General features: G+C 39.4%; 1 protein-coding gene across 1 annotated transcript; it reads left to right on the forward strand.

Moving 5' to 3' along the window:
- The first annotated feature begins 9,449 nt into the window (after positions 1–9,449).
- Positions 9,450–13,138, forward strand: LOC135633373 (uncharacterized). The gene is made up of 2 exons (XM_065142754.1): positions 9,450–11,158; positions 12,872–13,138. Exon 1 carries the CDS (start codon positions 9,492–9,494, stop codon positions 10,689–10,691), a length of 1,200 nt encoding a protein of 399 aa, XP_064998826.1. The 5' UTR covers positions 9,450–9,491; the 3' UTR covers positions 10,692–11,158; positions 12,872–13,138.
- The last annotated feature ends 2,171 nt before the right edge of the window (positions 13,139–15,309 follow it).

A 15,309-nucleotide genomic window follows, 5' to 3' on the forward strand; every position in this document is an offset into this window, starting at 1 on the left:
TGAAATCCAAACACCTGCCCAGTTATCTGTTGAATCTGACATTATGAATTCTGCCAACAGAGATTTTGTTCTATGACTCTTGCTTACCAAATTATTTGTAACTCTCTCTGTTGGACAGTTCAATTCATATGAAGTCTGTCTTATCTGAAAGTATTATCCAATGATTATTTCTGAGTAAATTGGAGCACAATTGATAGTTTGAATCATTTGTTCAATGTGTCTTCTGTATTCTGCCAGAAATCGAGCTTTGGTCGATTTCTCATATTCTGGTTTCATTCCTTTGGAAATTGATATCCTTTAGCCTTCTTATTCAATTGAGCTTTATATTACTACTTTGAATTCTTGTATGCTCTTGTCCTTAAAATTATTGCATTCTTGAAAACTGTTGTGTAACGTTTATGCTTTATCGTATTGACTCATATAGGCACATGTATATCCTATTGTTCCGCATTTGCTTTCGATATGTGCCTATTCCAGTTTCATTCCTTTGGACATTGAATTCATCAAATCTTCTTATTGAATTGAGTTATTTGTGATTGCTTGGATTCCATATGTGCCCTTGCTTTCAATTCCCTTCAAATCTGAATATTTTGTGAGAGATTTGTTCCTTGCATCACATTGTTTTTGAAAAGGCACATGTACGTTTGGTTGTTCCGCGTGTGCTTCCGTTATATGCTGCAATTTGTTGAAACTGCCTTCTTGTACTCTGGTGTGTGGGATTGTCTGGACCTTTGCCAGAAATGGTAAAGGGTATGCGCTGATTTGCCCGCTATGTGGGGTCCCGCTACGTGGGATATTCTGGTATGCGCTTATTTGCCCGCTATGTGGGGTCCCGCTATGTGGGATATTGCTTAGAGCCTGCGATGCTCTGCCGGCCCCCTTTGACTTCACCTAGACGTGGGTGGATGGAGCTCCCAGACGTGGGAGACTTTTGTCAGGTGGTCATTCAGAAATGGATGAATCACATTCTGACTGAGATCCCACTACACCTTCTGTATGTTTGATATGATATCCAGAGCTTTGGTTATGTGTTTCTGTACATGCTTTGGATAAGATTGATATGTTTGCAACGTCAAAGACGACGTTTGAGCTTCTGTATGATATTTGTTTTCGATATGCTCTGAAATGCTTCATTCACTGATGATATGCTTCGAAATGTTCCATATGCCGTTGATATGCTCCGGAATATTTCATATGCCATTGATATGCTCCAATTACTCTGTGCTCCATTTGCTATGAACTGATATGTTCTGAAATGTCCTATCTGCCATTGATATGTTCCAATTACTCTGTGCTCCATTTGCTATGAACTGATATGTTCTGAAATGTCCTATCTGCCATTGATATGTTCCAATTACTTTGTGCTCCATTTGTTATGAACAGATATGTTCTGAAATGTCCTATCTGCCATTGATATGTTCCAATTACTCTATGCCCCATTCGTTATGGATCAAATATGGTTTTGAATGACATGATACGTATGATTTGGTATCTATTGAGATGGTATCCTTGAGAATTCTTGTATTCTGCCTTGCATTATGATACCTTACTCGTTTGAAACCGTTCCTTTTGTTCTGAATATGCTTTGTCACTTGCTGAGCCGTTTTTGGCTCACTCCGTTGTTATATAAATCTTTCAGGTCAGCTTGTCACTCTTCGAGATGTTTGATTTGGGCTGAGGCAGTGGATAGCTATTCAGAATAATGGGCAAGTCTGGTTGGTTATTACGATATTGTTGTATAAGTATGTCTTGTATGTAATGAAATGTTGTCGATGAACCGAAATGGATATACTGTGTCAAAGTGTTAGGAGATCTCTCTTATTTGGAATTTCAGAATGTTAAGTCTAATTTATGGTGATATGAACTTGTGGTGAATAGTTGGAGATCTGATTGTATAATTTATTTAGCTTGTGGATTTATAAATGTTGTTCATGTTTGTCAAGTTGGCTTGGGTTGCCATAAATGTGAATTATCGAGTGATGTGATATATGATTATAAACTGCACAGGTTTTATGGATGTGAATATGAATAGAATGTTTTCAGTGTCCTCAAACGTTAGTTTGGATCCTGGATTGGTCTGTGACGAAAATTTTAAAAATCATGGATATTTTGAGGGGCGTGACAGCCACCCCTACTATCGACCAAGTCCCTGCACCAAAGAGGTTAACAGTAGAAGAGCTTCGGGAGCGATATGCGAAGGGGTTATGTTGGCATTGTGACGAGCCGTGGAGTCGTGAGCATCGCTGTAGTAAAGGAGGACTTCTTATGATTGAACTGAAAGAAGAAGATGCAGAAGAAGAGCCACAACCGACCAAAGTTACGGTACATGCACTAGCCGGCTACTGAAACCCGCAAATGATGAAAGTTGGAGGCCTTCTCAAACAACAACTGATCACTGTTTTCATTTACACGGGCAGCACTAATAATATCCTAAACAGTAAGGTTGCTATCCGAATGGCATTACCTATCAAGAATCGTTGCAGGTTTGATGTTAAGGTCATCGACAGACGGATTTTGAAGTGCGATCGTAGGCGCCCGTAAGAGAAATTATTGCTGTAGGACCAAGAGATAATTGTAGGTTTCTTCCTTCTCCCTCTTAATGATCATGAGGCCATGCTCATAATTAAATGGTTGACAACATTATGCGATATTTCTTGGAATTTTATGCAACTAATTATGAAATTTTACAGTAAGGAGAAACAGGTGATACTGAACGGGAAACGTGAGGGCGACATAATGACGATTTGCACACAACAAATGAAGAAGGTTTTGCATAAAGCATGCAGCGGCCTTTTGGTACAACTTGAGTAGCAAACTAAGGCAGAGCCAAAAAAATTTGAAGATCCAAATCTACTTCCTTTGCTTGCTGAATTTTCAGATATATTTGACGAACCATGCAACCTACCTCTTACCCGTTGGCATGATCATTATATAACGATTTTTCCAAGCAAATCTGCAGCAAATGCTCAGCCATATCAGTATCCACATCTCCAGAAGGATGAAATAGAAAGGATTGTAAAAGAGATGCTCAAAACAGGAGTTATTCGGCCATGTTGTAGCCCTTACTCTTCACCGGTGCTCCTCATACGAAAGAAGGATGGAATATGGCGATTATGTGTTGATTACCGAGCTCTCAATAGCATAACCATCAAGGATAAATACCCTATTCCAGTAGTAGATGAGTTGCTAAGGGAGCACAAATCTTCACAAAGTTGGACCTTCGATCCGGGTATCATCAAATACGAGTTTGCGAAGAAGACATACCGAAAACCACCTTTTGAACACACAACAACCACTATGAATTTTTGCTTTCTTCAAAAGAAGGCGGAATATCTTGGGCATATAATATCAGAGAAAGGTGTGGCAGTAGACCCCTTCAAAATTGGAGCAATGCAAAACTGGCTGACCCCGAGGAACATAAAATTGCTACATGGCTTTCTGGGTTTAATAGGCTACTACTGCAAGTTCGTGAAAAACTATGGAGAGATTAATGCACCAGTTACTTCCTTACTGAAAAAAGATGTCTTCAAATGGTCTGACAGAGCCTCCGCTGCCTTCGACAAACTTAAGGCAGCCATGACGACGACGCCGGTGCTAACACTACCAGATTTTAACCGACCTTTCATTATTGAGGCCGACACATCTGGAGTCAGAATTGGAGTCTTTCTCATGCAAGATGGTCGACCACTCGCATACACTAGCAAGGCATTATCTCCCTCCTATCAAAATAAGTCAGCATATGATAAGGAGATGCTCGCTATTGTGCGCGCAGCAACGCAGTGGAGACCCTACATGATTGGTCGACAATTTCAAATTAAAACTGACCATAAAAGCCTCGAGTACTTTTTGGAGCGAAAGATATCATCCCCTGAGTAGAAAAACTGGGTAACAAAACAATAACTTACAAAAAGGGGAAAGAGAATGTTATTGCATATGCGCTTTCGCAGCTACCCGAGCAAGCTGAAGTTTTGGTCATTTCACTTCCGACCAGCGACTTCTTTGAGGATATTAAGATGGACTGGTAGGAAGATTCAGAGACTAGTAAGATTATAAATAAATTGGAGGAAGCACCAAGCTCCGTAGCTCATTACAATTGGGACTCAAAAGAATTAGACTATAAGAGTACTAAATTGAAAAGGAGTATGGCATATCACTCACAAACCGTCGGCCAGACATAAATTGTAAATAGGTGCTTGGAGATAGCCCAAAGCCACCCACCAAATATGACTACCCAAGGAGGACTTCAGACTCAGCCAAGTGCAATTATTGATCGACGGATTATGACTCGACGACGACGATCCACTACTGAAATGCTAATACAGTGGGCAAACCTACTAATAGAAGATGTCACTTTGGAGAACTATGATGACTTGAATATCAAATTCCCAAAATTCATGAATCGTCAACCTCGAGGACAAGGCTGATTTGAAGAGGGCGGGTTTGTTAGGACTCTAGCTAGGAGAGTCCTAATTGAGAGGGACATTCATGTAAAACTGTTAGGACTTTAGCTAGGAGAGTCCTAATTGAGAGGGACATTCTGTTAGGACTCTAGCTAGGAGAGTCCTAATTGAGAGGGACATTATGTTAGGACTCTAGTTAGGAGAGTCCTAATTGAGAGGGACATTCATGTAGGAGGTTTTTTCTTAGAGAATAATTAGGAGTTGTAAGGGAATAGGAGTCTTGAGTAGGAGTCCTATTAGGAGTTGGTTAGAAGCAAGAGTCTTAAGTAGGAGTCCTATTAGGAGTTACGGTTTAGAAGCCCTATAAATAGCCATGTATTCCTCCTATTTTCTCAAGCAATAGACGAATCTTTTCTGCAGCATTTGAGCAGCAACTTGGAGGGAGGAACCCCTATAGAGTTCCAATGAGGCATATCCCCTAAAGAGATCAACCCCAAGTTTAGAATCTGCAAGGGTTCTAACAAAAATATGTAGATTTAAATGAACTAAGAGACTTATAGACAATCTAATGGTTTGCAAACATATATCTACTTCCTATTTTGCAAATTAACGAACCCATCTATCCAAGACTTGTTAGACTGTTTTACAACAACATACAAATAGATGAAGAAGAAAGAATGTCTACCTATCTTTTAGGACAACACATCTCAATTACGGATAAATTCATTTGCGACATGATAGGTATTCCCATGAAAAGTAGAGGACTTTACTTTAGAGGATCATGGGATGATGAAATTGTTGGAACAACATATGTTGAAGCCTTATGAACAATTTTTGCCAATCCCAACTTAGCATTTGTTCCTAAAAGTTGTGAACATCTACTGCCTCTAAACACTAAGGTACTCCATCATATCCTAACTAGCAGCATTCTCCCTAAACAATACCACCATGATGAAGTAAGCCAATTAGAATTAGGAACTATGTATTTGATCATGAAAAGACATGACATTTGTCTTGGTTATCTTATCCAACAAAACATGTTAGAACTATATAAGAAAAATATGAAGCTCCCATATGGTGGTATAATCACTAGAATAATGAAGGCCTACGATATTCTAATACCACTGAAAGAAGAAGTAATAAAAGTAGATAGATTTAGCATAATAAATAAAAATCTACTTCACCGATTAAGATGTTTTTATAGAAATAGTAACTGGGTTAGAATGCCAAGAAGAACTGATCCCCCTCAACCTGAATCAGAACTGAAAACACTAGTCTTTAGAGGTACCCAATCTCCTCCGATCTGTCTTTTTGAGGAAACACATCCATTTGAACAAACTCATACATCATCTATCGAAGATATTGGGATTCGGATGGACCGATTCGAACAAAGATAAGAACGACTTGAACATCGACAAGATCAAATCCTATCTGAGCTACAACAAATTCATCGACAATTTGACTCTTTGTTTAGGCACTTTAATTTTCCACCTCATGAATGAGCTTGTATGAACACAATCATCTGTTGTTATTGTAAACTCCATATGTTACTCACCATGATGAGCTTTGCCTTGATCCTTGATTTGGTTACCTGATATATTTTGAGCATATGCAGAGTTGTAAACATCTATCGTTGTTTATCTCAGATTTTACATTGAAACTAAATGTTTTCAAAACCTTGTGCCTTGATTTCCATGATAAATATAGTTTGAAAAAGCGATATACCAATGCAGTTGATAAGTCATTACCATTGATACTAAACATCAACTAGCTGACATTTTTACAAAACCTCTAAGTGAAGAACAATTTGATTTCGTGAGAAGAGAATTATGAATGTTGATGTGTCCGAATAGATAAACTAGTTAAAATTATTTTTCGGTCTCTATTGAATGATCAAATCACTTGATTGCCATTACAAAACACGTCTTTTGTCTTCATGATTGTATTTGAAAATCTGTAGCATAGTCTTGTCCGAATACATGAAAGAATTCATCTCATTTTCGGATTCGCTTAACGGTTGGAATGCTAAAAATCAAATTTTCTAATATACTCTTATGAAAAATATTTTTTTTAAATGGATTTGATGAAATGATTCCTCCTTATGAATTCCATCTTGAAATATGAATGATAGTATATTTACTTGTAAAAAGTTGTTTCAAACACATATCTTGACTCAAAGTAAACTCACAAATAGCTGGAATCACAAATAGCTTTCCTCCTTCATGCACAAAGGATTATAATAAAAAAAGGAAGGAATAAGTATTCAAAGCAATCTACGTATCATGCCTTCCTTTATATGCTTGATAACTTGCTTATATTGTTCTCCTAGTATTGTTGAATCTCGGATTTTGATGATGAAGTCAATTGTCATTTGTTATCTAATCTATGTGTTGAGATAAGTGTGCAGGATTAACTACGATGAGAGTAAGACAAGCAGCAGGTGTTGCGCCGGAGTCAAGATCATGATCACGTTGGGAGTTCGAGAGTTCGACGGAAGTTCGGACGGTCGTCGGAGGTTCAGCGAGAACAGATCCGAGAAGTCCAGAAGCTTGCCAAGCGAAGCTCGTCGGAACTCGCCAGGTGGATCGTCGCAAAGTCCAGGAGTATGCCGGATGTCCGCAGAAGGATCACCGAGGGTTTATCGGATGATCGACGGAAGTTGGCCGGAAACTCGTCGGAAGAAGCGATTGACGCATCGGAGCAAAGCTGCAGAAGTTGTCTTAGAGTTAATCGTAGTTAGCATGATGATTAAGCATGAAAATGGGAGGTGATCCCATTAGCTTAATCTTGGGGCAATTGGGCCCCTGAAAAGATTCAAATTGGGCCGAATGGAGCGAACCATTCGGACCCTGATTGCACCAGGAGGTGCAACCGCCTCAGCCAGGAGGTGCAACCGCCAGAGCTGTGAGGTTGGGAGGTGCAACCGCCCCAGCCAGGAGGTGCAACCGCCAGGGCTGCGAGGCTGGGAGGTGCAACCGCCCCAGCCAAGAGGTGCAACCGCCCAGAGCTCAGTCTTCGAGCTAGACTGGGCGGTGCAACCGCCTCTGTCAAGAGGTTGCACCGCCAAGAGCTCAAGTATCGAGCTCTGCCAGGCGATGCAACCACCAAGCTCAGTCTTCGAGCTCAGGCAGAGAGGTGCATCAGCCTGAGCTCAGTCTCGAGCTCTGCCAGGTGATGCAATCACCGAGCTCAGTCTTCGAGCTCTGGCAAGAGAGGTGCATCAGCCTGAGCTCAGTTTCGAGCTCTGCCAGGTGATGCAACCACCGAGCTCAGACTTCGAGCTCTGCCAGGCGGTGCAACCACCGAGCTCAGTCTTCGAGCTCTGCCAGGTGATGCAACCATCAAGCTCAGTCTTCGAGCTCTGGCAGAGAGGAGCAATCGCCTGAGCTCAGTCTTCGAGCTCTGCCAGGCGGTGCCACCTCTCCAGTCAAGAGGTGCAACCGCCTGATCCCAGAATTCTGGGATTTGATCGATTTGATCGTTTTGAGCTCGAATTTTGAATTGGGTTGGGGCCTATAAATACCCCACCCATTCAGCACTGAAAAGATACAGACCTACACCGAAATCTTGATCTTTTCTGTGATTCTAAGAGCTCAAAAGTGTTGTAAAGCCTTTAAGTCTCCTCCTTCTGTTCTTCAAGTTTTCAGTTGTAAAGTGAGGAGAGAAAGGTCTGTAAAGGTTGTCTCCTGAGCCTGTCAAAAGGAGAGAAATTGTAAAAGGGCAGTTTGGCCTTCGCCTATTGAAGGAAGGCCCCTAGTTGACGTCGGCAACCTCGTCGGTGGAGGAAGCCAAAAGTGGAGTAGGTCAAGGCTGACCGAACCACTCTAAATCTCTGGTTTGCGTTTATTTTCGAGCACTTTATCATTACTGCAAACCTCCTTCATTACTACTGCTCTCTGCGCTTTCACGAACAAGTTCTAAGTGCTGTTTTTCCGAATCTGCATTCAGACGTAAATTCATATTTTCATACATTACAGTTTACGTTTACGTTTGATTCTGCAGAACTGTCTTCCGTGCTTTTACGAACGAGCTTCTTTGCAGTTTACACTTACATTTTGATCCTATTGATAACTGCAAACTGTCCTCTACAATTTTACGAACGAGTTTCAACATTTAGACGTAAAACTGCATTCAGACGTAAATCGGCTTTCCTCGCTCAATCATCAGATCTCAGTTCACGTTTACGTCTTGATTTCAACTGCATACTGCCTTCTGCGAGTATACAAACAAGTTTCAAAGTTTAGACGTAAATCTACGTCTAGACGTAAAACTGCGTTTAGACGTAAATCTGCGTTTAGACGTAAATCTGCGTTTAGACGTAAATCTGAGTTTAGACGTAAATCTGCGTTTAGACGTAAAACTGCGTTTAGACGTAAATCTGCGTTTAGACGTAAATCTGCGTTTAGACGTAAATCTGCGTTTAGACGTAAAACTGCATTTAGACGTAAATCTGAGTTTAGACGTAAACTGCGCTTAGACGCAAAACTGCGCTTAGACGCTATCTGCGCTTAGACGCAAACTGCACTTAGATACAAACTGAGAATTTGCTTTTGCATCATAATAGTTTTTGAACGAACGCAGCTTTTGGTTTTTAATCGCTGTAAGATTTCCGCTGCACTAATTCACCCCCCCCCTCTTAGTGCTCTCGATCCTAACAATTGGTATCAGAGCAAGGTTAACTCTCTAAAGGATTAAAACCCAAGAGAGATGGCATACGCCGGAAACCAAGAGGGGCATTCGATTACACGTCCACCCATGTTCAGTGGAACGGACTACACTTACTGGAAGACCCGAATGAGGATCTTTCTTATTTCTATGGATTTTGAACTGTGGAACCTTGTTGAAAACGGATTTTCAAAGTCTTCTCTTCCAATGATCGATTGGAATGAGTTGGAAAAGAAGGCTTTCGCTCTTAATGCAAAGGCTATGAATGCCTTATTTTGCGCACTTGATAAAAACGAGTTTAATCGTGTTTCAACTTGCGAAACTGCTTTTGATATTTGGCACACACTTGAAGTGACCCACGAGGGCACAAGTAGAGTGAAAGAGTCAAAAATCAATCTGTTGCTGCATTCTTTTGAACTTTTCCGAATGAAACCGAGTGAAACCATTGGCGACATGTTTACCCGTTTCACGGATGTCGTCAACGGTCTAAAAGGACTCGGAAAAAGTTTTTCGGATTTTGAACTCGTAAATAAAATACTAAGATCCCTTCCTAAAAGTTGGGATCCTAAAGTCACGGCCATTCAAGAGGCAAAGGATCTGCGCAACTTCCCTCTTGAAGAACTAATCGGGTCATTAATGACCTACGAAATGACTTGCAAAGCTCATGAAGAGCAAGAAGACATCCTTCCAAAGAACAGGAAGGATATGGCACTTAAAACTTCTGAATACCACTTGAGAGAAAACTCAAGTGATGAGGACTGTGATGATGACTTGGCACTTTTGACAAGAAAGTTTAAGAAATTCTTCAAAAGAAACAAGTTTAAAAACGATGTGAAAAATAAACTTGAACCCAAGAAGGACCAAGTGATCTGCTACGAATGTAAAAAGCCGGGACACTACAAGAATGATTGTCCCCAAGTCAAAAGAAGAACATCAAAGAAGAAGGCTCTTCAAGCAACATGGGATGACGCAAGCGCATCTGAAGAAGAAGAGTCCAACACCGAGCAAGTTGCTCATTACGCCTTTATGGCCATCGAAGAGGAGGTAACGAATTTATTAGATGCTGATTTATCTTTCGATGAATTATTAAATGCCTTCCATGATTTATTTGATGAATGCAAAGTTATAAATAGAAAATACAAGTTGCTAAAAAAGGTACATGATAATCTTACTTGTGAGTTTGATAAGTTAAAAGTCGAACATCATGATAGTTTAAATTCATGTATCAAATGTCATGATTTAGAAACTATACAAAAAGAAAACTTGCTACTTAAGGACACCTTGAAGAAATTCGAGGTTGGTAGCAAGTCATTAAACATGATCCTTACAAACAAGGGTCATGCTCCCAAAAGAAGTGGGATTGGATTTGTGAGGAGTCCTCACCAAAATCCAACTACCTTCATAAAAGGCTCCATCTTACATGTTCAACACCAAACCAAGTGCAACTTTTGTTGCAAATCTGGACACAAGACACATTGTTGTCCATTCAAGAAAATAAGTCCAAGCAAATTAATTTGGGTTCCTAAAGGAACCATGATAAACTCTATGCAACATGATAGAAAATGTAGATCTATTTATGAGGCACCCAAAAGCAAATGGGTACCTAAACATCATCCTTTCTTGTAGAAAACTAAACAATCGCAAGCTAGGAGCAAGAAATGGTACCTTGATAGTGGATGCTCAAGGTGTAACACCCCTCATTTCCGAATGTTCGTATAAATTTTTGGTGATAATGTAAGCATCTATTTTAATTGACAAAAGAAATAGAGTATGAATCAGAGGTAACTTATTTTTAAGATTTGGGAGATCTGTTCAAAAAAAAAAAAAAAAAAAAAGAAAGAATCTGAGGACCTATATGTAAACCCTAAGGACCTAATCGTGAATATGATAAAAATGAGGACTAAACTGCAAAATGCACCAAATGACAAATTCCACCGCTTAAGCCTCTCTGCCTTCGTTGTTAAGGAAGCAGAGGAGGCAGCTCGTGGGTGATCAGGGAAAGAAAAGAAGAAGAAGAAGGAGAAGAGAAAGAAAATTTGGGGCTTTTAGGGTTTTTGCTTTAATCTTGTTACTTCGGGTCAAAATTTGCAAAGGCAAGTGTTCTAACCCCAATCCTACATAAGTATTAGACTCTGTTTTTATGTTGATTCAAAATAAATTGGAAGATTTTTATTTAGAAACTGATATGTTCCTCTTTGGACATAGAACTATGGATTCTGAAAGTTTTTGGTAAACTGACCCCTAAGCACTGTTTCGGCCCTAAGTTTTAGTACAGAATGAGAATTCAGGCAGGAACTATTTTTGTTTGAAATTAGACTCGTATGTCTTTCTTTTGACACCGATTTTGTAGATTTTGGACACCGAATACTTACCCAAAAATTTGTTTCAAAAGAGCCTATAGACGCTGTAAAACAGAGTTCAAGATTTCTGACCTTTCGAAACTAAAACGCCTATAACTCCCTGTTGAAAATTCTGATTCGTACCAAACTGATTTTATCTGAAACTAGACTTGAAATCCTCTCTTTTGACGTATAGTTTGAAAATTTTGGAGTTCAATTGCTCACCCTATCGTCTGTTGAATCCGATCCTATAAAGTCCGCAAACCAGTGATTGTGATTTTGACCTTATGTTACCAAATCAGAGGTAACTCTGTGTTGGGAGCCCTGTTTCATATGAAATCTGTTCCATCCGAATATAGATTGATATATGGTTCGACCATAGCCTTCTTGTGGGTATTGGAGCATAATTGTTATTCTGAAATATTTGTTTGATGTGCCACTGGAATTCTGTCCGAAATCGAGCTTTGGTCGATTTCGCGTATTCTGTTCCATTTCCTTTGGATACCTGAATTCGCCTAATCTTCTTATTGGAATTGAGCTGGTTATGATTGCTTGGAATCCCTGTACACTCTTGCTTTCAATTCTTTCCCTAAAATGAATATTTTGTGAGAGATTTGTTCCTTGCATCACATTGTTTTTGAAAAGGCACATGTACGTTTGGTTGTTCCGCGTGTGCTTCCGTTATATGCTGCAATTTGTTGAAACTGTCCTTTTGTACTCTGGTGTGTGGGATTGTCTGGACCTTTGCCAGAAATGGTAAAGGGTATGCGCTGATTTGCCCGCTTTGTGGGGTCCCGCTTTGTGGGATATTCTGATATGCGCTATTTGCCCGCTTTGTGGGGTCCCGCTTTGTGGGATATTGCTTAGAGCCTGCGATGCTCTGCCGGCCCCTTTGACTTCACCTAGACGTGGGTGGATGGAGCTCCCAGACGTGGGAGACTTTTGTCAGGTGGTCATTCAGAAATGGATGAATCACATTCTGACTGAGATCCCACTACACCCTCTATATGTTTGATATGATATCCAGAGTTTTTGTGAGTCATTTCTGTTCGTACTCTGGATAGTTATGATATGATTGCAACGTCAAGGACGACGTTTGAGCTTTGGTACGACATATGAGTTTGATATGCTATGAAATGCTTCATTCACTGTTGATTTTGCTTCGTAATGTTCCATATGTCGTTGATGTGATTTGGAACATTTTATATGCCATTGATAAGCTCCGATATGTTTCCTTTGTTTCTGATATGCTCCAATTACTCTATGCCCCATCTGTCAGGAACCAAATATGTATGATTAAAAAGGACAATTATGATTCTGCTCCTAATGATATTATGTATACGAAATCGTATATTCTGCTTTGTGTTTGAAACTGCATCTCTTTGGAAATTGTACTATTTTGATATGGATATGTTAGTCACTTGCTGAGCTCTTTATGCTCACCCCATTTGTTGATAAATTTTTCAGGATAGCGTATCGCTTGCTTAAATGTTAAGAATGGGCTGAGGCAGTGGAAAATTTAGAAGACGTTGGGCAGAACTTTTGTTAGCATATATGTAGTTGTGTATAAGCTACCTTGCATCTAATGAAAAGTGACTATGAATCTAAACCGGTGGATTTTGTGTAAGTTAAAGGATCCCTCATGTATAGGGTTTTGGAATGTTAAATTAAATTCGTGTAATGATATGAACTTATGGTAAATCGATGATTGTGGTGACTGCATAGATTTCCCCACTTGTGGATTTATATTGTGGTATTTATTTTGATGTGTTGAGTTCAGATTGTATAAATTATCGAGTGATGTGTGCTATGTTTATGAATTGCACAGGGTTATGAATTGGTAAATTATAGAAGTGAAATTCTTGATCTGAATGTTTTCTTAGTGACCTCAAATGTGTGTTTGGATCCTGGGTTAGTTGTGATGAAAAATTTTAAATATCATGGATATTTTTAGGGGCGTGACAGAGGTGGTATCAGAGCATGATTTGAGAATCACTAAGAATATTATCTTTATTTGAGGTTCATTGACTATCTTCTTATCATACCAGTATGGATTGTTATATAACAAATGATCACTTTTTGCATATTTGATCATTCGATCTTTTATTTTGAGAGTATTGGACATGATTTATCTCATTGCCTAATGTATCCCAGGATGAATTGCTTGGATTACCTCCAAATGTGACTTTGCTTTTGATTCGGTCTTTGGGACAATCCCAATATCTAAGCCTCTCTGTAGAATGATATCATTTGAGTAAGTGGAATTGCAAAAACAACTACAAGGATTATTAAATGAGGATTTTATTTGGCTTAATATTTTATCATGGGGTGCTCCGGTACTAGTAGTGAAGAAGAAGGATGGAACATTGAGGCTTTGTATTGATTATAGACAGTTGAATCAGGTGACCATCAAAAACAAGTATCCCATACCTAAAATTGATGATTTGTTTGATCAACTGCAGGGTGCACAAGTATTCTCTAAGATTGACCTGAGGTCAGGTTACTATCAGTTAAAGATCAAGGAGGAGGATATTTCAAAAATAGCTTTCAGAACTCGATATGGACATTATGAATTCTTGGTGATGCCTTTTGGTTTGACAAATGCCCCTGCAGCTTTTATGGAACTAATGAATAGGATATTTCAACCGCTCTTGGATATCTGTGTAATTGTATTTATTGATGACATATTGGTGTATTCAAAGAATAATCCGGAGCATGAGGAACACTTGAGAGATGTGCTGTCCATACTAAGAGAAAAGAAGTTGTATGCGAAGTTCAGCAAATGTGAATTTTGGTTGAATGAAGTTGCTTTCTTAGGCCATGTGATTTCAGGGGAGGGCATATCTGTTGATCCAAAGAAAATAGAAGCTGTAGTTGAATGGGAAGTACCAACAAATGTAACAGAGATTAGAAGTTTCTTGGGCATGGCAGGTTATTACAGGAGATTTGTGGAGGGATTTTCTCGAATTGCTCAACCTCTCACCAAACTCACTAAGAAGAGTATGAAATTTGTATGGGGTGATGATTGTGAGCAAAGCTTTCAAGAGTTAAAAAGAAGATTGACTAGTGCCCCTATTCTCACTATTCCAAGTGGTAGTGAGGGATTTGTAGTTTATACTGATGCTTCAAGAAAGGGCCTAGGATGTGTTTTGATGCAGGAAGGGAGAGTAATTGCTTATGCTTCCAGGCAACTTAAAGGTTATGAATTGAATTATCCAACTCATGATTTGGAATTAGCAGCAATCATTTTTGCTCTAAAGATTTGGAGACATTATTTGTATGGTCGACAGTTTGAAATCTTCACTGATCACAAGAGTTTAAAATATATTTTCACTCAGAAAGAGTTAAACATGAGGCAGCGAAGATGGATAGAACTTCTGAAGGATTATGATTGTACCATCCGTTATCACCCAGGCAAGGCCAATGTTGTAGCTGATGCACTTAGTAGGAAATCTACAAGTTTTATGGCTAGTCTGGTCGTGAAGCAATGGAAGCTAATAGAAGAAAATTTTGATTTGAAAGCTTTGAGGAAAGAGCAAGACTCGATGATTTTGATGGCCTCCATTCAAGTGCAGTCTGATCTTATGCAACAAATTAAGGAGGGACAATTACGAGATCCACACTTAATCTACTTGAGGAGTGAAGTAGAAAAGGAATTGAAGCCACAATTTCAAGTTTCAAAGGATGGCCTATTGAGATTTGGGGAGAGAGTATGTGTACCAAATGAACTAGATATCAAGAATCAAATCCTAAATGAAAGTCATACTTCAAAGTACGCCCTACACCCTGGGAGCACTAAGATGTATAGAGATCTTCAAAGTTATTATTGGTGGGAAGGCATGAAGAAGGAAATTGCAATGTATGTTTCAAAATGTTTAACATGTCAGCAAATCAAAGTAGAACAC

Source organism: Musa acuminata, chromosome BXJ3-3 (genome assembly GCF_036884655.1).
Source record: "Musa acuminata AAA Group cultivar baxijiao chromosome BXJ3-3, Cavendish_Baxijiao_AAA, whole genome shotgun sequence".
Taxonomy (NCBI): Eukaryota; Viridiplantae; Streptophyta; class Magnoliopsida; order Zingiberales; family Musaceae; genus Musa; species Musa acuminata.